This window comes from Saccopteryx leptura, chromosome 3 (genome assembly GCF_036850995.1).
Source record: "Saccopteryx leptura isolate mSacLep1 chromosome 3, mSacLep1_pri_phased_curated, whole genome shotgun sequence".
NCBI lineage: Eukaryota > Metazoa > Chordata > Mammalia > Chiroptera > Emballonuridae > Saccopteryx > Saccopteryx leptura.
In genome coordinates this window covers 337,257,998-337,280,667 of record NC_089505.1, presented here as the reverse complement: position 1 = coordinate 337,280,667, position 22,670 = coordinate 337,257,998, and the positions used below count along the sequence as shown (strand labels likewise).

Genomic DNA, 22,670 nt, shown 5'->3' with positions numbered 1-22,670 from the left:
TATAGTCATCAAAATATACATTCATGAAAATATTTGGTTAATATTATTAAAGATAATCCTAGATTGAATGGGTTTTCAATGTGTAGTTCTGGGGTAGGGCATTTTAGCTTTTCCATTAAAAAAAATACTAGCAGCATAAAACAAGATTGATGTACTTTATCTCTGACATTTGCATACATGTGATATGGCATGAACTAATTCCCTTTCTCTCTCCTTTCCCCCCCTTCTCTCTCCCTACCAATGTTTATTTTTAAACGAATATTTAGATATTAATATTCCATCTAAATGGCATACATTATTTATACTGATGTAGAAATGATAGTAACTCATATGATCATATGGTCATAAATCAAACCACAAGTTCAGAGGTAGAGAAAATGCTCCTGAAGCAGTCATTTGTTTATTTGGCCTTCTTATGGTCAGGGCCAAGGCTGAAGCTGGTTTTGGCTGAATACTGAAGGTAAGTAAACTTCAGTGAATCCCTGTTTTGTGTTAGGGAAAACTTAGTTTTAGGGAGATTATATTAGTTACATAAAACTATACAGGTAATAAATGATGGAACTTGAATTTGGACCAAGTATCCTAAACTTTTCTAACACCTTAATAAATTGTGACTGACTTTAAAAAAAGCCTAAGAATTGTCCCCTGCACACACATATTTCCCCATTCTGTCCTCCTCTCCTTCCTTCCTTCAAGAAAAGGTAGGCTAGAGCAAAGGTTTAAAGAGAATGCTCTTTCCTTGTTTACTGAAATTATTAAAGACTGCTTTATATTATAACTTGGTAAAAAATACAGTATTATAGAGTCTTTGAAGGTGTTTTTCTTTTTATTGAAACTGCAATGAATAAGCCTTTGGGGAAATCTTAATACTCATGGAAATGAAACATTGCTAAATGACCCCAGGTTGATTTAAATTGCCCTTAATTCTGTCATATTTGAACTTATGATAGACAGTGGTAATTATAGAAATGGTCAATCAGAAATAAAGTGTAATTTAATATGTAAAATTTAAGTTTGAAGGGTGAGATAAGAAACCAACAGGTCTAATAATGGAGAAACTTTCTGACTCTAATAAGTTTATAGATTATATAATTTTAATAAATTTAATAAAAATCTCAGTTACAGCTATTTAGATTTTATTGCTAACAAGAGGAGTCCTGAAAACTCCCCTAAATTTCCAGGCAAAGGGAAATGGTTGATGTTTACAAAAGTCTTTTTATGCATAGATAAGAGCTGTATGTTTCCATTTCAAGGAGAACCAGAAAGCCCTAGACATTGTTTAATTCAAAGTTTTATTAAGATAATTGTAGATTCATGTGTAGTTGTAAGAAATAGTACTGAGAAGTCTTGTACATGTATATCCTTCACGCAGTTTGCCACAATGGCACCATTTTGTAAAGCTGTAAAACAGTATCATAACCCTGGATATTGGCATTGACACAACCCACATATCTTATTCAAATTGCCTGTTTTTGTTTGTACTTGTGTGTGTGTGTGTGTGTGTGTGTGTTTAGTTATTTACCATTTTATCAGGTTCAGGTTCCTGTATCCACCACCATAGTCAAGGTACTGAACAGTTCCATCACAACAAAGATCCCTCATGTTGCTCTTTTATAAATAGAGGTTGGGACAAAAGTAAATTTATAGTTGTGGGTACACAAACCCAAGTTTATTCTTGTATTGTTTATTATTGTATTATTTTCCATACAAAGAACTGTAAACCTACTTTTGTCCTACCCTGTATAATAACTACCTCTCTCCTCCCCCAACTTTATCCCTAACTCCTGGTAACCACTAATCTGTTTTCCATTTCTGACATTTCATCACTTCAGAATGTTATATAAATAGAATTATACAGTATGTAAGTTCTTCAGATTGAGGATTTTCACTTAGAATAATATGAAAATTTATGCATACATACAAGATGATCACAAAATGTATGAATTGGCAGTTTGCCATTAACTGACAGTTGTAGCTAGTCCATACTCATTATTTTTACTTTTTGTATTTTTTTGAAGTGAGAGGCATGAGACAGACTCCCACATGTGCCCACCAGGGGTCGATGCTTTGCCTGTCTGGACCGTTGCTCCGTTGCAACTAAAACCATTCTAGCACCTGAGGTGGAGGCAATGGAGCCATCCTCAGTGCCCGGGCCCACTTTGCTCCCATGGAGCCTTGGCTGCGGGAGGGGAAGAGAGAGATAGAAAGGAGAGGTGGAGGGTGGAGAAGCAGATTAGCGCTTCTCCTCTCCTGTGTGCCCTGGCCGGGAATCAAACCTGGGACTTCCACACGGCGGGCCGATGTTCTATCACTTAGCCAGCCAGCCAGGGCTCATAGTCATTATATTTTAAAAACGTTTATCGTATTGACTTGAGAGGGAGAGAGAGACAGAAACATCGATCTGCTTCTGTAAGTACCCTGACCAGAGAGAGGGTCTAGCAAACAACCTCTGTACTTCAGGACGATGCTCTAACCAACTGAGCTATCTGGCCAGGCCAGAGTCATTATATTTTTTAATAGCTATTTTTTTTAATCTTTCTGATTTGAAAAATAAATAATTGTAAAAATCAGAAATGTATAAATATATAAAGAAATTAAAACCCTATTATCAGGAAAAGGACTATTAATTGAAAGTTTTATTAAGATAATTGTAAGATTTTTGGTGTAACCTGGCCTGTGATGGTGCAGTGCATAGAGCTTAAACCTGGATCACCGAGGTCGCCAGTTTGAAACCCTGAGCTTTCCCGGGCAAGGCACATACAACAAGTAACCAATGAAGAACTAAAGGGAAGCAACTATAAGTTGATACTTCTAATTCCTTCCACCCCCTCCCCTGTAAAATCAATCAATAAAATCTTTAAAAACATATTTTTATTGTATTTCCTTCTGGTCTTTTCTGTGTGCACACAGTACTGATTTAATAGAAATGTAATAAAACTTGGACTATGTTTAAGCTATTATATACAGTTTGGTATCCTAGTTAAAATTGAAAGTTAAAATTTAAAATTGAACTTTAAAAATGCTGTTTATATGCCTTCATTTGTGAACTATTTTTGTTCCCTATTTTATATTGATAATATTAGAGTTTATGACTGTTTGCTCATGCATAAATAGAAATTTTTTCAGGAATAGCATTTGAGTTGGATAATATTTGTACTTAATACTCTTGTTTTATGTCACGTTTTTAATTGTTTTTTGTTGTTGTTCTTTCAAGATATGCCGTGATAGCATTTGGATGTGCTAGCTGTCCAAAATTAACTTGTGGGCGAGAAGGCTGTGGAACAGAGTTTTGCTACCACTGTAAACAGATTTGGCACCCCAATCAGACCTGTGATGCTGCCAGACAAGAGAGAGCCCAGAGCTTACGCCTGAGAACCATACGTTCTTCATCTATTAGTTATAGTCAGGAGTCTGGAGCAGCAGGTACTTATGTCTAACTTTTTCAATAAAATATTTGAAACATACAGAACACTAATTACTTTAAGTAAGAAATACAATATTAAGGTCCTGATATCACCTGATCTCCTTTCATTTTTCATGTGTTTTATGTGTTAGCATTTCTGTTCCAGAAGCACTCATTCTTTCCTGTAGAAGAAAGTGATTTCGAGATTGGAAAGGTTTTATTAACCAAAAAAAAAGGAAAAAGATGTCATGATGATTTATATTAACTGGTAGCTGAAGATGGTCCAAAACTATTATTTATAAAGGCATTTTTATGCAAATCTTAGTAAATATTTTTAATAAAATTTTGAATATATTACCTTCAGATTATTTCTAATTGTGTATCACAAAGTTACAGATTTAAAAAGTATTATATATTATGTGAAATACACATTTTATTTATGTCTGATTCAATTTCCAGATAAAGGATTCAGAGGAATTATCTGGTGAATCAAGATACTTATGAGCAACATGTGCATCTCATAAATCTCAAAAACTAAAAACAATTTTCTGAATATCTTAATGTTTTTTTGAATTAAAATTATTTTACATTCATAAATTTTCATTTTGGGGGGAATTAGAATCTTTTTTGTTTTTGTTCTCACTTTTCTGATTGTAAAAGGGAAAAAAATTGGAAAATGTAGAAATTTATCCAGAAAATAATTTATATTCCTACCAGCAGTGTATTGAGATAGTTATGTACTTTAAGCCACTAGAAAAAAAGTCATGTTCAACATTTAAAGTTGAATTTGAAATTAAATAAACTTTAAATTCAACATTTAAGACTTTATATAATCAAGAATTTTCATGCTAACTTGCTAATTGACTTATTTCTATTTCCTTTTCTCAAGATTTGAAGTGGAGCTCAAACATATTAGTAATAATTTGTAGGTATGCATGTAGAAGTAATTCAGAGAGGACCTGACTGTACTTAAACTGTCCCCTGTAGAGTCAGCTGGAGCCCTTAAGTGGTCCATTTAGAGATGCTCTCCCTCTTCCCAAGTCGGGATGAGTACTTATTGGTTACAGGACACACAGACATACAGGAATGGACAAAAGTAGGTTTACAGTTGTTCATATGGAAAAATATATAATGTGAGAATAAATAATAGTACAAGAATGAACTCTGTTTCGCTTACCATAACTGTAAAGCTACTTTTGCCCACCCTGTATAGAGTAAGAGAATAGACTCTGGAATCAGACTGTCTCGATTTGAATCCCAGCTTTTCCATTTAGTCACTGTGTGACCCTGAACAGGTTACTTGCATCATATGTAAAATAAAGATACTGATAAAACTTTTGTCTAAATAAGTTTGAAACATTTCCTGGCTCATAGTAAGTGCTTTGACTATGTGAGGTAGGGAAACTTAAGAGAAAACAGTCACCTGCTAGAGATTTGCATGTCTAGACCATCATTAAGAAAAAAAATGACTTAATAGATGGCTTTTTTTTATTAATTTAAAATGAACTTTATGATTCAGCTATCCAGGTAAATGTTGAGTCTTTTTCACAGTAGTCACCATGGGAGATTTTATGTTTATTTTAGCAGTATTATCCTGGTCATAACCTTTAGATCCTCATATATTCACTGAAATTACCCCCTTAATGCCAATTTGATTTCTGGGTATGACAAAAAGTTCCTTTGGAATTAAGAATAACAACTAGAATTTCATATCAAGATGAAGCACTGGTTTGGTGTGGATCCAAAGTAAGATGTAACTGTGTGATCATGAGAGAATTTTTTAATATAAAGTAGCTTTGAAAGTAATTATGAAAGAAAAACTTCCCAAATGATTTGAGCCAAGAAGTAGGATTGTTGGAATAAATATAGCCTCCCAAGATGATTATTTAAAAACACAAACTTGCCTGACCTGTGGTGGTACAGTGAATAAATCATCAACCTGGAATGCTGGGGTTGCGAGTTCAAATCCCTGGACTTGCCCAGTCAAGGCACATGTGGGAGTTGATGCTTCTTGCTCCTCCTCCCATCTCTCTCTTTCTCTCTCATCTCTTTAAAATGAATAAATTGAAAAAATAAAAGCACAAACTTCATTTGTAAGTTTTCCATGTTTGTTTAAAAATCTTATCTCAGGACCTGGCCGGTTGGCTCAGTGGTAGAGCATCAGCCTGGCATGCAGCAGTCCTGGGTTCGATTTCCGGCTGGGGCACCCAGGAGAAGTGCCCATCTGCTTCTTCATCCCTCCCCCTCTCCTTCCTCTCTGTCTCTCTCTTCCCCTCTCGCAGCCAGGGCTCCATTGGAGCAAAAGTTTGCCCGGGCGCTGAGGATGGCTCTGTGGCCTCTGCCTCAGGCGCTAGAATGGCTCTGGTTGCAACAGAGCAACGCCCCAGATGGGCAGAGCATCGCCCCCTGGTGGGCATGCCAGGTGGATCCCGGTCGGGCGCATGCAGGAGTCTGTCTGACTACCTCCCTATTTCCAACTTCAGAAAAATACAAAAAAATACCAAAAAAAATCTTATCTCATAGTTCTGAAAATTTAAAACATGTGCATTTTTATTTACAATGCTTCAAAAAATCAAAGCTCTCAGGACAAATGTTTATGTGATAGTTTCTTTTGATGTAATCTATAAAAACATTGCAAACTTGAACTTGGCTTCTCACTGACTTATGGAAAGAAAATAAGAAAGTCGTATACCATCTAAAATGGTTTTATTAATTCCTGTTATTCTAGATATCTAGGTATATATATTATCTCCCATTATCATGATACATTGAAGAATTGGCTGTACTTTTTGATAATAAGTGATTGGTATAATAATAATAATTAGGTGGCTGTTTCTTTCTAATCAGTCACCTGAAGATAGATAAATATACTTAATCATATGGCACATTAAAAATTTATATTATGATTATATTTGTCTTTAAACTGTGACAGTATTGCATATTAGACTGTTATAACAACTAGGGAGTTTAAGCAACTTGGAGTTACATTTTAAAGGAACCACATATTTTTCATTTGTCATATATTTATATTTATATTTATATTTATATTTATATTTATATTTATATTTATATGGCTTCCTACCCCTATTTCTGTCCCCTGTTTGCCTAGGGCTGTCCCTGGTTCTCCTTTCTCTTTTTATCATATAGTTTATTCATTGTTCTTACTGTACTATCACTGTGTTTACAATTTGAAAATTTAATGTAAAATATGTTCTTTTTCTCAGAAGGAAAGAAAAAAATACTTTATATACTAAAAAGAGTGGGCTGAAGCTATCAGTTAACAAACTGTACATGATAAGATATTTTGGGCAGTGCTACAATCACTTATCCAAGAGAAATTATTATTGTTTGAACCAATTTTATATACTAAGCAGGTCTATTTATTTTCCTAATAGCTGATGATATAAAGCCCTGTCCACGATGTGCTGCTTACATAATAAAGATGAATGATGGGAGCTGTAATCACATGACATGTGCTGTTTGTGGTTGTGAGTTTTGTTGGTTGTGTATGAAAGAAATCTCAGATTTGCATTATCTAAGGTAAGTATATGTATATATAGAAGGAACTATTTCTATCTAAATATAATTTTATAAGACAAAAGGACTTTTCTGGAGAAACTGTTATTCTAAGTATTTTAAAACAGGATTTATAACATACCTAAGGGGTCTTTTAGTTATATGTATATAAATTTAAAAGAAACAAAATTATTATGCTAGTCATTTGGGATTAATGACTAGTCAAAAATAGTAAACATTTCTTTTTTTGTTAAAATAAAAAGCTAGTATTTAATACCCCATGTAATTATGATAGGTCATAAATATTTTCACTTAATTTATTCATATTAAAATTTCCTCATTTAGGTCACAATATGAGTTCACGATATAATCAGCTGTATACCTAAAATGGACAGAATAAGCATGTTTTGCATTAATATACTCTTCAAAAACTAACCTAAGGTTTTGAGATTAATGAAGGTCTAGGGATAGATATTTAAACTGAATCCCAGTTATCAAAATCTTTTTTTTTAAACAGATTTGAGAGAGAAAGAGGAAGTGAGAGAAAGAGAAAGAAACATCAATTTGTTCTTGTATGTGCCCTGACACATCGAACCCACAACTTTGGCATATCAGAGTGATTCTCTAACAGAGCTACCTGGCCAACACAGTCTCTTTTTAATATGGTTTATGGTGATTCTTACCATGATTTTTTGGCTCTTAATGAACTTAAAGGAAAAAACTCACCTTTTAGTTTGAGAAGTCTTTTTTTTTTAATCCTTTTTTTTTTTTTTTTTTTTGTGGCAGAGACAGAGTCAGAGAGAGGAACAGATAGGGACAGACAGGAAGGGAGAGAGATGAGAAATATTAATTCTTTGTTGTGGCTCCTTAGTTGTTCATTGATTTCTCACATGTGCCTTGACCGGGGGGCTACAGCAGACCGAGTGACCCCTTGCTTGAGCCAGGGACCTTGGGCTCAAGCTGGTGAGCCTTGCTCAAACCAGATGAGCCCGCGCTCAAGCTGGCACCCTTGGGGTCTCGAACCTGGGTCTTCCACATCCCAATCCAATGCTCCGTCCACTGCACCACTGCCTGATCTGGCGAGAAGTCTTTTATAGTTGTTGCATTTCTGTATTATGGTAATTTGTTGTGATGTTTTGCAGCAGTTACTTAACATTACAATTTTATTCTATTAGTCCATCAGGATGTACTTTTTGGGGGAAGAAACCCTGGAGCCGAAAGAAGAAAATATTGTGGCAGCTAGGAACACTTGTTGGTGCTCCTGTAGGAATTGCTTTAATAGCTGGCATTGCTATCCCTGCAATGATTATTGGCATACCTGTGTATGTGGGCCGCAAGGTAAAAAGCATAATTTCTTCTTAGTTCATTGTCTTATTCTAGATCTTTAGGTTTAGGGTTGATCATTTTTGCTTTGTTTTTGTTTTATTTTGGTATAAAAGATTAAGGTCATTTTTAGTATCTTTAGTATAAAATACTATTTTTATAGAAGTACATCTTCAGTGTTTCACAATCTCATGGAAACATAAAAAGTAGAATTGCTTTAAAATTATCTGAATCTAAAAACTTTAGTATATTTTCATTATAAACCAACTTGAAGTATAAACTACTAATGGATACACACCTGACATTTTTCTCATGGGTATCTCCCTGTATAGTCATAAAAAGTCTATAAAAAGTTAAAAGCTAAACAACACATGTGCTCAGACAAAGAATAATTAACCGATTTCTGAATTATTTTCAACTTCATTTCAAAGCTGCCCCCCGCCTTGGATTGCTATTAATAAATGCACTGTTTTGTAGATTGTTAACAATTCTGTGAAAGTCCAAACACTAGTACTTACACTGGCCTATGAGTGATGAATTATACCTCACTAGCTAAGCAAATAATTATTTTTTGAAAGGTTAAAGGAGGGGTTGGGAACCTATGAGTCGCGAACCAGATGTGGTTCCTTTGATGGCTGCATCTGGCTCGCAGACAAATCTTTAATAAAAAAATAATGTTAAAAATATAAAACATTCTCATGTATTACAATCCATTCATTTCCTCCCACTCATGTTCATGGTTGTGGGTGTTTGGAGCCAATCACAGCTGTCCTCTGGACAACACCAAATTTTTATTGGATAATGCGTAAAGTACATGGGTTGTTGTATGGCTGTCATGGAATTACATTTTAAAATATGTGGCTTTCATGCCTCTCTCAGCCAAAAAGGTTCCTGACCCCTGGGCTAAAGGGATAATTTATGAAATGGCTAAGTTTACTGTCTAAATTAATAGAATCTCAGAATTGAGAAATAACTTTTAAAATTCTCTAATTCTAGCCCTGTACCTAAGTGGAACAGAGTATAGGATTTTTTTTATTATTACTGACTTGAGAGAGAGAGACAGGAACATAAAATTTGTTCCTGTGTGTGCCCTGACTAGGGATCAAACCAGCAAACTCTGTGCTTCAGGACGATGCTCTAACCAACCAAGCTATCCAGCCAGGGCCAGAATATAGGGTTTTTTATAAAGGGGTTGGGGCAAATAACATTTGTTGAGTCCTTACTGTGTGGTAGGTGTTTTATGTTCTTCAACTCATTTTAACCTTACAGCAATTTACCATATTTCCCCAACTATAAGATGCACACCTTTTCGAAAAATTTGCAGTCTAAAAACTGGGAGTGTCTTATTCAGTGGTTGTAGATGTTTTTACTTCTGTTTTGTGCTTGATTTTGCGCTCGTTGAAGATAGTGATTAGTCAACAGACACAGATGAGGACCAGCTAATGGATGGGAGTTTTGATAATGATGAGGAGTTGTATGAATTTTATGATGAATAAGACGAGTTCAGTAACTTTATGTAATACAATTTTTTTCAAAGTTTGGGCCCCAATATTAAGGTGCATCTTATACATGGGAGCGTCTTATACTTGGTTATAATACGGTATGTGATTAAGAAAGTGTATGTAATTTAGCTTTAGTTACACAGAAAGAAGCAAAGCGGAGATTTAAACCCAGATGCACAAATTCTGTTTGTAAGATTCCTGATAAATTTCAGTCTAGCTTCAGTGATGGGGAAATCGCCAACTGATAAGGCAGCCTATTCTGTTGCCACATAACTGTAATTGGTAGAAAATTCTTTTATTTTTTCAGATGCATTTTTTTAAAATAATTTTTTATTAATTGATTTTTTTGAGGGAGGGGAGGGGAGGGGAGACACTATTTGCCCTGACCAGGGATTGAACTGGCAACCTCTGCACTTCGGGACTAAGCTCTAACCAGCCGAGCAGTCTGGCCTGGGCTTAGAAAAATCTTACATTGAGTCAGCATCTATTTCTTTTTAAATTGTTTTATTTAATTCTGGTTCTGACTTTGGGACCAAATTCAAGGCCAGGCTGATCATCTTTCATATAACAGCCAATTTTTTTTATATTCAACATGTATTACTTTAATAACCAGAAAAATAAAAATACCTACTATTTTTTAAGTAGTTTTGGGACAGAGAGAAACACATATATGCCAAATGTTTATTTTAGAAGGTTTATATAACTAAACTTAAATTGTCCCAAACATAGTAACTGGTGGTAATAATTTTCCCTATAGTTATCCAAAGCAAGGTTTTGCTGTAACAAAACTGTTTATTTGATACTTTGAAATAGAAGAGAAAGAGAGACTGTTGGACTGTACAAACCTACAAATAATTTATAGAGGAGAGATTACTTACCTCATTGTTCAAGTCTTAGGTGCAGTTACAAGTCTTCCTTTTTGAAACATGTACTCAAAGGGTTGCACTGTGATGAATTAGTTTTCCACTGAAACGATGTTCTCTGGTGTTTAAGGACACAAATCAGCCCAGGAAAACCTATTAAGTTGATAAAGTACCTAAAAGCTGAGCTTTTCTTGGCAATAACAAATGTGGCACAGAATAGTAAAACAGGAAAAAAAATAAGTCGAGTCAGACCTAGTGGATAATACCACTGCAATTGAACATTGGTGCTTGAGGATACAGAATTTCCTGGAAGTCTCCTTTCTTCTGGCAGACTGCTTTTCCGAGTCTACCCCATCAGATTTTAGCTTCAGCTTTCCTTTGCTTCAGTGTTAAGTTTTCCAGAAACGGAGTGAGGAGGAGCAGGAATTAGTTGCAGTACTGAAGGATCATGAAAGGTACCTTAGGAAGGCCTATAGTCTCTGTGTACATGGATTATTTAGGAAAATGTAGAGGCCCATTCCCTGGAAACAGAATTCTGACTAGGAAATAAGGTATTCGTTGTCCACTGCATGCTTCACCCATCTCCCTATCCCAGCTTTATCACTGTAAGATTCATTGCACTTTAGAGCCTTCAAATTAACCAAATAATAATAGATTTTTTTATTAAGCTTCATCCGTAATATTGTTTATAAGTCAAATATTTTATTTTAGACTACTGGATACTTTTGAGGCTGTTTTGAATCTGTCTTGAAACAGGGGAGAATGTACTTTATTAGCTTTAGCCCTTGCAAACCATGAGAGTACATACTGAGCTATTTCCCAAAGCATGTATAGTATCTGACAAGCCACTTTCATAGTGATATTAAATTCTGTTCATAAACACCTGTACAATACAAAGATGCTAAGCATATCCAACACCTGTCTTCTGACAGTATTTTTTGTTTTTTCTCTCTCTACTCCTTACTTTGAGCTATAAGTGAAACCAGGATCTTGAGTCATTGGTAATATTTTTATTCTTAAAAAGGGATCAGAAAAAAAAAATAGTGATTCTATTTAGATGTATATGCTTATCAGTACTGCCTTTTTAAGGTAAATTTTTTAAAAGATTGTAGGAACACCTAGGAGAAAATTCTTATCATTTAAGGATGCTTACTTAGAAGGAAACCTGTGGAATGATAAATTTCTTAAAAGTAATCCTATTAGTTAGACATCCAACTCATAACTATGTTAGCAATAATCTTTTTAATTCCTTCTTTGCTCAAAACATAATACTATTTGTGAATAAAATTATAAAGACTGCTTTTACACAAGACGTTTAAAGGTAAACGCAAAGTATAAAGTCTATTAAATCACTATTATGTAAACAAATTAATAAAGATCATATATGTGTCAGAATATGGTTTAAGAACTATATGTTTACCTTCGATTAGGACACTTAACTAAGAAATTATAAGAAATACACTTTAAACTTCTAGCAAATGTAAGAAGTAGGTTAAAATATGATGTAATGTATTTTCTTTTTAATCTCATACCCCCATTTTTATTTTTAATTCAAGATTCACAATCGATATGAAGGCAAGGATGTTTCAAAGCACAAACGGAATTTGGCTATAGCAGGTGGTGTAACACTGTCTGTAATCGTATCTCCAGTTGTAGCTGCAGTAACCGTAGGTAAGAAAATGTTTTAAAATACTAATGACATCAGATTTTATGAAATTAAAAGTTTTGTGGAAGGATGTTAAAATCAAAACATATTGTTGAATTTTAAAAAAGTTTTTTATTTTAAGACAATTTTAGCTGAACCTATAGAAAGCCTCTCATTTAGTAACTGTGTTGGTTAAAGTATTATAAACTCAAGGGCCAGGCTTTAGGATACTTGGTATATTACTAGAGGCAGATACCTCATCCTTCCTCTCCCCAAATACAGTTTAGAACCCTGGCACTTGAAAGGGTTTATGTTTTTTTTTTTCCTTATGCGTGTCACCTGAAGAACCTTTGAATTGGTTTGTGTCCCTAAGCAGCTAGGTAAATCCACTTTTGGCAAGGGTGGTAGAACCCTAGTGTTTTTCTCCTATATCCATCTCTCGAAAAGACTTCCTAAAACCCATGTTTCTGGGATTTATTTTTTGGTTCATAATAACTAATATAATTCCTCTTTAGGTATTGGCGTTCCTATTATGTTAGCTTATGTCTATGGTGTTGTTCCAATTTCCCTCTGTCGAAGTGGAGGTTGTGGAGTCTCAGCAGGCAATGGAAAAGGAGTCAGGATTGAATTTGATGATGAAAATGATATAAATGTTGGTGGAAATAATGCAGCTGTAGGTAAGTCCTTTAAAGAAAAGGAAAAAATGTACTTACTAATAAATAGGGGGAGGCTGTAGACAACATACAAGTCAGAATTTCCATTGCCCTCCTTTAATTAAGCTCAATAATGCTCATCTAGAAGTACATTGGGGAAATGAACTGCCAAGGAAAGGTGAGTGGATGAAAGAGAGTAGAATAGTTCTGGGTCCCTAACCTCCAACGGAAATACAGTGTCTTAGAAACTCTAGGATTTTCATCTTAAATTTTGCCTAAAACATTGCAAATCAGTAAGAAAAGGATATGAAGAGTAACACAGTTTGTAAAAAAAGAAATACAGACAGAAAATGAGTATCAACACTGTCATTCAAAGAAATATGAATTAGAACAATAACTGAGGAATGAAAAGGCCCTCATAGGCTGTCAGGAGTATAAGTTAATAAACCTTAAAGTATGTACATGTTTTATATTCCAGAAATTCTTGTTATAGAAATTAGTTTTAGGGAAATAATGAGGCAAGTGTACAAAGATAATGTCTACTTTCTTACCCTCCCATTCTCTCTTGAACTCATTCCAGTCAAATTTTGGACTCTATCGCTCCAGAATTTCATCTCTGCCACTCCACCAAGCAGAGTCACCACTGATCTCCTTGTTACTAAATATAGTGGTCAGTTCTTGGCTTTCATCTTAATAAAAGAATACACCTGCCTTGCTAGTCTGTGCCCTCCTTTTGTTACTTGTCTTCTGGAAAACCATTTCTTATCAAGTCTCATGGCCACATCTTTTCAATCTTCTTTACTGGTTCATTTTTCTCTCCCAACCTCTAAATTTTGGAGTTCTTCCTTATCTACACGCACTCCTTGGATAATCCTATCTATTAAGCAATATGCAAACTGACTACTCTTAAATTTATGTCTTGGCTAAAACTTTCCTCTGAACTTCACACTTGTACATCTAAATCTTTTCTTTAATCTGCTCTTGAATGTCTAATGACAATTTTAAACTTGTCTGTAACCAAACTCTTCACTCTCAAACTTGTTCTTTCTGTCATCTTCACCTCATTAAATAGTTTCTCCATTTTCTTGCTGTTGCTTGGGCTAAAAACCTTCACTTATGCTGACTCTCCTTTTTCCCTTACTACATTGCATCTGATCTATCAGGTATATTCTGCTACTTTCTTCAATATTTAGCCATAATCCAACCATTCTCACCATCTCCACTGCTACTCTGTTAGTCTAAGTTACTATCCTATTGCCTGGACCACCATAATAGTCTCTTAGCTTATCTGTCAGCTTCTCATTTCCACTCACTATTCCACTATGCAGCCATAGTGGTACTTCTAAAACAAAACTGAGATCATACCTTTTTTATGCTCAGTTCAGTTATTCTACCTATACTGAGGGGGAACAATCCCAAGTCCTCACCATAACAAGAAGGTCCACATCGTCTGCTGCAGGCTGCACCTCTGAACTCATCTCCCGTCACTCCTATTTTATTCTGCCCTCCCCCGCCCCCGGTGTTTGCGAGGGTGCCCAGCACACTTCCACCTGCAGGCTTTTACACTTGCAATTCCCTCTGCTTGGGAATAGCTCACTCCTTCACTTTCTTTGAGAGTCTCTATAATGTTACTTTATCTGAGAGGCCTTCTCTGACCACACTGTATAAAATTGTGTACAGGCACGCACACACACACTCCTCATCACTCTCGCTGCTTTTCACTCATGCCCTTTACTCTGCTTTATTTTTTCTAATAGCATTTATAACCATATAGTCTTATCTGTTGCTCTCCACAACTAGAAAATAAGATTCTTGAGGGCAGAATATTTGTATTTTTGAACCACTATGTCCCCAGTGCTTAGAACAGTGTTGGATGTGTAATAGGAACCCAAATTGGGGCAAATAAATGAATCCTTCAGTAGAAAGCATGTGAAAAGTACAGATCTTGTAATACCTTGTAGCCAATTGGAACCAGGGAATATAACTAGAAATTAACTTTGGCCCATTCTTACTGACCTAGGGAATGATAAACTCTTTATATGATACCCTTATTGAAAACTCATGCCCTGGCCGGTTGGCTCAGCAGTAGAGCGTTGTCCTGGCATGTGGATGTCCCGGGTTCAATTTCCGGTCAGGGCACACAGGTGAAGCAACCATTTGCTTCTCCACTCCTCCTCTTTCTCTCTCTCTGTCCCTCTTCCCCTTGAATGTTTTGAGCAGTTTGGCCCCAGGCACTGAGGATGGCTCCATGGCCTCCACCTCAGGCACTGAAATAGCTTGGTTCAGTGGACCAGCGGCCCCAGATGGGCAGAGCATCGCCCCCTGGTGGCTTTGCCATGTGGATCCTGGTTGGGGCACAAGCGGGAGTCTGTCTCTCTGCCTCTTGTTTAATAAAAGAAAGTGAGGGAAGAAGGGAGGGAGGGAGGGAAAAGAAAGAGAGAGAGAGAGAAAGGAAAGAAAAAAGACTGAAAAGAAAGAAGGGAGGAAAGGAGGGAAGAAGGGAGGAAGGAGAGAGAGAGAAAGAAAGGAAAAAGAAAAGAAAGCTCACATAATTTTCCTCCAAAGTTAGCTAAGTTTTTCAACAATCAAGTTCTTTATAGAATTCCTGAATCTTCTGGATTAAAAAATAAAAATATTGACCATCTAAAACCAAGGGCCAGCTCTCAACCCCACTTTACTGTCTGAGAGATTTCCTTTTTCACTTACCCCATAGTTTATGGGTCTCTACTCTAGACAGGTTTTCTATTCCTGTGTGTGTTTTATAATTTATATGATAAAATGCCCTATCTGAAATTATGAATTTAAGAAGAGGAACGTTAATAATTACACTCATTTAATTTCTTGAAATATTTTGCATTTAGACACAACTTCAGTAGCAGAAGCAAGACACAACCCGAGCATAGGCGAAGGAAGTGTAGGGGGTCTGACCGGCAGTTTGAGTGCAAGTGGAAGCCACATGGACCGCATAGGAGCCATCCGGGACAATCTGAGTGAAACAGCCAGTACCATGGCACTCGCTGGAGCCAGTATAACGGGGAGTCTGTCAGGAAGTGCCATGGTAAACTGTTTTAACAGGTAAGAAAATGTGCTTTATTTTGGTGTGTTTTGCCTTCTGTCAATTTTAAATTAAGTTGATGAGAATTTTCAACATGATTACATATTACCCTACTGCAGTGGTTCTCAAACATTTTGAAGTCGGGGTGCATTTAAAATCCTACAAATAATTGTAGGCACACTATATACAAACTTCTGAGAAATATGTAATAATAATTAAGTATTAAAGAAAAATATCAAGTCCAAGCGTGCTTTTATGGTAATTAAACAAAATAAATATGACAAAATTAAATTCTGACATTAAAAACATTTTTATGTTAATTTCTTGAGTTATGCTTTTTTAGAACTCATAAAGAGGGGTTAAATAAAAAGATGACAAAAAAGTTATCTTTTTATATGTATAGATACATTCTTAGTAAGATTTAGTAAATTCAGAAGGTCCCAGTGGGAATGTGTTAAGTTTTTTCATTCTTGTGTTTATGAAAAACAGTGATTTCTTCAATGTTTGGACACATATTTGAAAGGCAAACTCTCATTTCCTCATCAATACATTGAAGAATTCCTCTCTTTTTACTCTTAATTATGTTGAGTGCAAAAAACCCCATCATACATATCATCTTAACTTTACATCAAACAAAGGATAGAAGAAATTTGCCTCTAGTTTTTCTGGGGAACATGGGGTGTAGTGTAAACAATTCAGCACCACAGCTTAACAGCCTTTTGAACCTAATCAGGCAAGTGAGGTGGGGGGTTGGGCAGACTGTCAACTTAAAGCCAATTCCCCACACCTCTGTCCCCCCAAAATCTAAACTTCAAAAACCCTGTTGGGTTTTTGGTCCCCAACAGGCACATATTTCTCTGGAATACTATAGGGCACACCTGGAAATCTTCTAGGGCGCACCCTTTGAGAACCACTACCCTACTGTATCAAGATCGAAAATGTAATGTTAAAAAATGAAATTATCAGCCCTGGCCAGTTGGCTCAGTGGTGGAGCATTGGCCCGGCATGTGGAAGTACCAGGTTCGATTCCTGGCCAAGGCATACAGGAGAAGCACCCATCTGCTTCTTCACCCTTCCCCCTCTCCTTCCTCTCTCTCTCTCTCTCCCCCTCCCACAGCCAAGGCTCCATTGGAGCAAAGTTGGCCCCAATGGCTCCATGGCCTCTGCCTCAGGTGCTAGAATGGCTCTGGTTGCAATGAAGCAATGGACAAGATGGGCAGAGTATCACCCCCTAGTGGGCTTACTGGGTGGATCTTAATTGGGTGCATGTGGGAATCTGTCTCGTCTCCCCACTTCTCACTTCAGAAAAATACAAAAATGAAAAATAAATGAAATTATTGGTAAACAGTGAATAAGGAGATTGTCACGTTTGGATTTTTTGTAACAGTATACCATGATACAGTAAAACAACAGTCTAAGGCAGGGGTAGTCAACCTTTTTATACCTACACCCACTTTTGTATCTCTGTTAGTAGTAAAATTTTCTAATCGCCCACCGGTTCCACAGTAATGATGATTTATAAAGTAGGGAAGTAACTTTATTTTATAAAATTTATAAAGCAGAGTTACAGCACCTTAAAGCATATAATAATAATTACCTACCAAGTACTTTATGTCAGATTTTCACTAAGTTTGGCAGAATAAATCTTTATAAAACAACTGACTATACTTAAATCTATCTTTTTATTTATACTTTAGTTGCTCCGCTACCACCCACCATGAAAGCTGGAACGCCCACAAGTGGGCAGTAGGGACCAGGTTGACTACCACTGGTCTAAGGCAGTGATTTTCAACCTTTTTTTTTCATGGCACAAACACACACTAATTACTAAGGTCAGTGCCCCTGACTAAATATAACCATTTTCATCTCATGGCACAAATAAATTAGTTTCTATTGAAGAAGAGGTCAGGGCCCCTTTTTCTTTAGTAATTAGTTTATGAGTGCGTGAGAAACAACGTTGAAAATCACTGGTCTAAGGTATAAATTCTGCCGTTTTCACCACACTTGTCAGATTTTACATCTGAACTAAAGCTGTAGCTGCTTCAGTGGTGACAGTAAAGGCTGTGCTTAAGCCTGGCCCTTACCGTTGGAGGCGGCAGCTGGCTGTTAGGGAACAAGACATTGGTTGAGCACAGGGGGCGCAGGTGCAGTAAAGAGAACCTCATGAGGCTAGTGTCCTTTATGTATTTAATGGTTATTTCATTTTTACCAAGTCTTACCAGCAACCATATAGATAAGTAGGAGAATTAGAGCATTTTTATCTTTCTTTGTTTTCTCTTTATTCACTAGCTTTTTTTTTTTTTTAAGACTCAGGTGTTAAATTTATAGAACCATATTTAATATATAGATGCCCAGGACTTTTTGATTCACTGATCTGTCACGAAGAATGGTTTTTAATGTATTTGGATTTTGTGTTTTGTACTGAATTTGTCAAGCAAAGTGCCACATCCTGAGTGAAAATAATAGAGCATATTTAAGTTAAGCCCCTTTATGTCCTTGTGTGTTATACTGTTACTGCCTTACTTGGCAGATACCAAATTTGCCCATTTCATTTGTATGGCTGGCACTGTTCAGTGCTCTGCAGTAGAATCTGAATAGTCAAATAAAAAGAAACTTTAAAAAATGTTTGTAACCTGAGATGGCGGTGGCACAGTGGATAGAGCATTGGACCTGGGATGTGGAGGACCCAGGTTCGAGACTCCGAAGGCGCCAACTTGAGCACCAACTCATCTGATTTGAGCAAGGCTCACCAGCTTGAGCCCAAGGTCGCTGGCTCAACCAAGGGGTTACTCAGTTTGCTGTAGCCCCCCGGTCAAGGCACATATGAGAAATCAATCAATGAGAAACTAAGGAGCCACAATGAAGAATTGATGTTTCTCATCTTTCTCCCTTCCTGTTTGCCCCTATCTGTCCCTCCCTTTGACACTCTCTGTCTCTGCCACACACATACACAAAAATAATAATGTTTATAGTTTCTAAAATAACTTACTGTTATTAGGGTTCTTAATTGAATTATTTAAAGATACATATTATAGTAGTATTGATATTATATGTATTTTTGGTTTTTATTTGGTATTTCCCTCTTAAGGTTGGAAGTTCAAGCAGATGTACAGAAAGAACGGTACAGTCTGAGCGGAGAATCAGGCACCGTCAGCTTGGGGACAGTTAGTGACAATGCCAGCACCAAAGCAATGGCGGGGTCCATTCTGAATTCCTACATTCCCTTGGACAAGTAAGGAAAGAATTGGAATAAAGTCTAAAGTATTTTTTTGAAATTAATTTTAAAAGAATTATTTTTATCATTAAGCAAAATTATTGTGAATAATGGTTATCAATTATGTTCCCTGGGAAAAGAAAATGGTACAGTTATCCAGAATAGGCCAATTCATAGGGATAGAAAGATTAGTGTTCACCAGGGGTTGCAGGGAAGGAGGAAGAATGGGAACTAACTGCTATTGGGTATAGGGTTTCTTTGGGAGATGATGAAAATGCTCTGAAGTTAGGCAATGGTGATTGTTACACAGCTCTGAATATACTAAAAACCATTGAATTGTACACTTAGTAAGTAGATTTATATAGCTTCTTTTATTTTATAATTGAAGCAGTATTACAGTTCTTTTATTTCAGGCAGTTTTTGTAGTAGAATGTATCCTGAATTAATTTGTTCTGATAGCTTTTATATAGTCTTTGAATTTTTCACACAGGAATCCTTCCCCCTTTGCTGTCATCTGAATACAAAAAGGAGTTAGAAATTTATATTTGTTACTCTTATGTTCCAGAGAAGGCAACAGTATGGAGGTGCAAGTAGATATTGAATCAAAGCCATCCAAATTCAGGCACAACAGTGGAAGCAGTAGTGTGGAGGATGGCAGTGCCACCCGGAGTCATCCTGGTGGTTCGACCAGTGGCTTGCCTGAAGGTAAATCCAGTGCCACCAAGTGGTCCAAAGAAGCAACAACCGGAAAGAAATCAAAAAGTGGTAAATTGAGAAAGAAGAGTAACATGAAGATCAATGAGACCAGAGAAGACATGGATGCACAGTTGTTAGAACAGCAGAGCACGAATTCAAGTGAATTTGAGGCTCCGTCCCTCAGTGACAGCACGCCATCTGTAGCAGACTCCCACTCGAGTCACTTCTCTGAATTCAGCTGTTCTGACCTGGAAAGCATGAAAACTTCTTGTAGCCATGGTTCCAGTGATTATCATGCTCGTTTTGCTACTGTAAACATTCTTCCTGAGGTAGAGAATGACCGTCTGGAAAATTCTCCCTATCAGTGTAGCATTTCTGTGCTTACCAAAACTGCTTCATGTTCAGAAGTTCCACAGTTGAATCATATTGTTGAAGAACATGGTAACAATGGAATAAAACCCAGTGTTGATTTATATTTTGGTGATGCACTAAAAGAAACAAATAACAACCACTCACATCAGATAATGGAATTAAAAGTTGCAATTCAGACTGAAATTTAGGCCTTTAATGCTGCAAACTCATAACCACTGAACAACTTTGTTTGGAGCTGGTTGAACTACATGTGACTACTTGTAAGTTTCAAGTCACCAGCAAAGGCCAGGTTCCCTAATCATGATGCAGATACATGTTCTCTGTTCTGCCAAGGATTGTGTTTCATGTGTATCTTAATTACCAAACTGAAATGAAGGCTTTAAAAGTGCATTATTCTAAGAACAATAATTCTTCAGAGAAGTATGTTTTGTACATTTGCCACAAAATATTTTATTGCTTGAAGCACATACCTGTGTAATTAGAAATTTGGCTTAATTTATAATCAATATAAAATACTAATGCAGTTCTACGTCATTCTTAGGATGAAAACTTGAGGCTTAGGATCAAGTGGTTAGTGACATTTTATTGAAACCACTAAGGGATAGTCTTTAAAGAACCTTGCAGGTTACTCTCAGTATATGATACTCTTTGTAATATTTCTATTCCTAACTGGGCATACATTTTTTTTATATGCAATGTGGATATGTAAAGCTTAATGCAGCCCATTTGCTACCATTTGGATACTTACACATTTTAAGCAAGATTGTCGCAATTTTTGCACAACTTTGAAATAGAAATACCTGGTACTCTATATATCTTGTATGTTGTTAATGCCATCATAGAAGAAAAATATAAAGGTAGGTAATTAAGTATACTGACAGCACCAAATAAGATAAATAAAACTGCAAAACAAAATTCCATTAATTTATAAGTATTACAAAAAAGTCACCTTTCATTAAATGGAAGTTTGCACCTCATTGATTCTTGGTGCCTTTGGTATAGACTGGATTTTAAGGACCTAGTTATTTGGATTTTGCTGTATTATTTTCCATAATGTCCTCACTAGCCACCTTGGATTGTATAGAAAAATATAGGATAGATAAACATAAATATGATTAATAGTAAACAGTGCTGAAAAAGTATTAGCCTACCAAAGACACACTCAGGCTTTAGTGACTAACTTTACATAACCTCAGTTAACAAATGTAAATCTCCATTCATGAAATTTAAATATGGTGCAGAGTTTGTACCAAGTACTAAGGAGGGGTTCATGTATGACTGGCTTTATTTTCTTTGCTTTTGTTTATGGAAGATGTTCAGCTGACATAAACAGAAGTTGGCCAAAATACTGCCTCTACTGTTAAATTCCTGATAATTCACTTATACAAAACAGGCTAACCTCAGTGATAGCAGTTAAAATGTTTCATCATATATGTTTCTTTTAATTATTACCATTATGGTGCTACTGAGCATTTTCTTTTGATAAAAAGAGAAATGCTGCCTGACCTGTGGTGGCGCAGTGTATAAACCATCGACCTGGTCTGCTGAGGTCGCTGGTTAAAAACTCCGGGCTTGCCTGGTCAAGGCACATGGGAGTTGATGCTTCCTGCTCCTCCCCCTGTTCTATCTCTTGCCTCTCTCTATCTCTCCCTCCCTCCCTCCTTTCTCTAAAAAATGAATAAATAAAATCTAAAAAAAATACAAAAAAGAAATGCCATGGGCTGCAGTCTTCTTACATCGCTTTTTTTCACAGGTCCATTGGTATGCTTATAACACTAGTGCCAGTTATTTTATTTGCTAATGCTTGTAATGGTATTTGTATATGTTTGCATTCCAGTTTTGTTCAATAGTGAGTGTGTAAGCTGCATACATTAAATAAATGTAAATACTAATGTATTGCTGCCTTATGGTTTGTGCATAGGTGTTTTTATAAGAATGGAAATACTCAGTTGCCATATGGTTGTTATTTATAAATATTGCAAGCCATTGAGATAATTCTGCATTTGGTCTTAGCCTGAAGGGAAGAATTCGCTGAACTTCTAAAGAAACAATTGTTAGAAACCTTTCTTCATGTCTAATACCTGACCTTCCTTTCAGGAAGGAATTGCTTAATTCATCAGAATAATTTCATTTTTTTAAAGTAAACTGGTTAGAAAGTAAATAGATCTATTAAATCATGTAGAGGTAAGTACTATAATCTCATCTTAACAGAAAAGTAAAAAGATCTTAAAATAGTATTTTAGCCTGACCAGGTGGTGGCACAATGGATAGAGCATAGGACTGGGACATGAAAGACCCAGGTTCGAAACCTCGAGGTTGCCAGCTTGAGTGCAGGTTCATCTGGTGTGAGCAAGGCTCACCAGCTTGAGCCCAAGATCACTGGCTCGAGCAAGGCGTCCCTCAGTCTGCTGTAGCCCCCGGTCAAGGC

At 36.2% G+C, this 22,670-nt stretch overlaps 1 protein-coding gene across 3 annotated transcripts in view; it reads left to right on the top strand.

Moving 5' to 3' along the window:
- Positions 1-22,138, top strand: part of RNF19A (ring finger protein 19A, RBR E3 ubiquitin protein ligase) — a 54,610-nt gene extending 32,472 nt beyond the window's left edge. For all 3 annotated transcript variants that reach the window (XM_066379237.1, XM_066379239.1, XM_066379238.1), the window contains exons 4-11: positions 3,215-3,423; positions 6,799-6,943; positions 8,095-8,257; positions 12,164-12,278; positions 12,768-12,929; positions 15,767-15,980; positions 19,049-19,192; positions 19,740-22,138. In XM_066379237.1, coding sequence (XP_066235334.1) covers positions 3,215-3,423; positions 6,799-6,943; positions 8,095-8,257; positions 12,164-12,278; positions 12,768-12,929; positions 15,767-15,980; positions 19,049-19,192; positions 19,740-20,430 — 1,843 coding nt within the window. In that variant the 3' untranslated portion in view covers positions 20,431-22,138. The remainder of the gene's footprint in view (positions 1-3,214; positions 3,424-6,798; positions 6,944-8,094; positions 8,258-12,163; positions 12,279-12,767; positions 12,930-15,766; positions 15,981-19,048; positions 19,193-19,739) is intronic.
- The last annotated feature ends 532 nt before the right edge of the window (positions 22,139-22,670 follow it).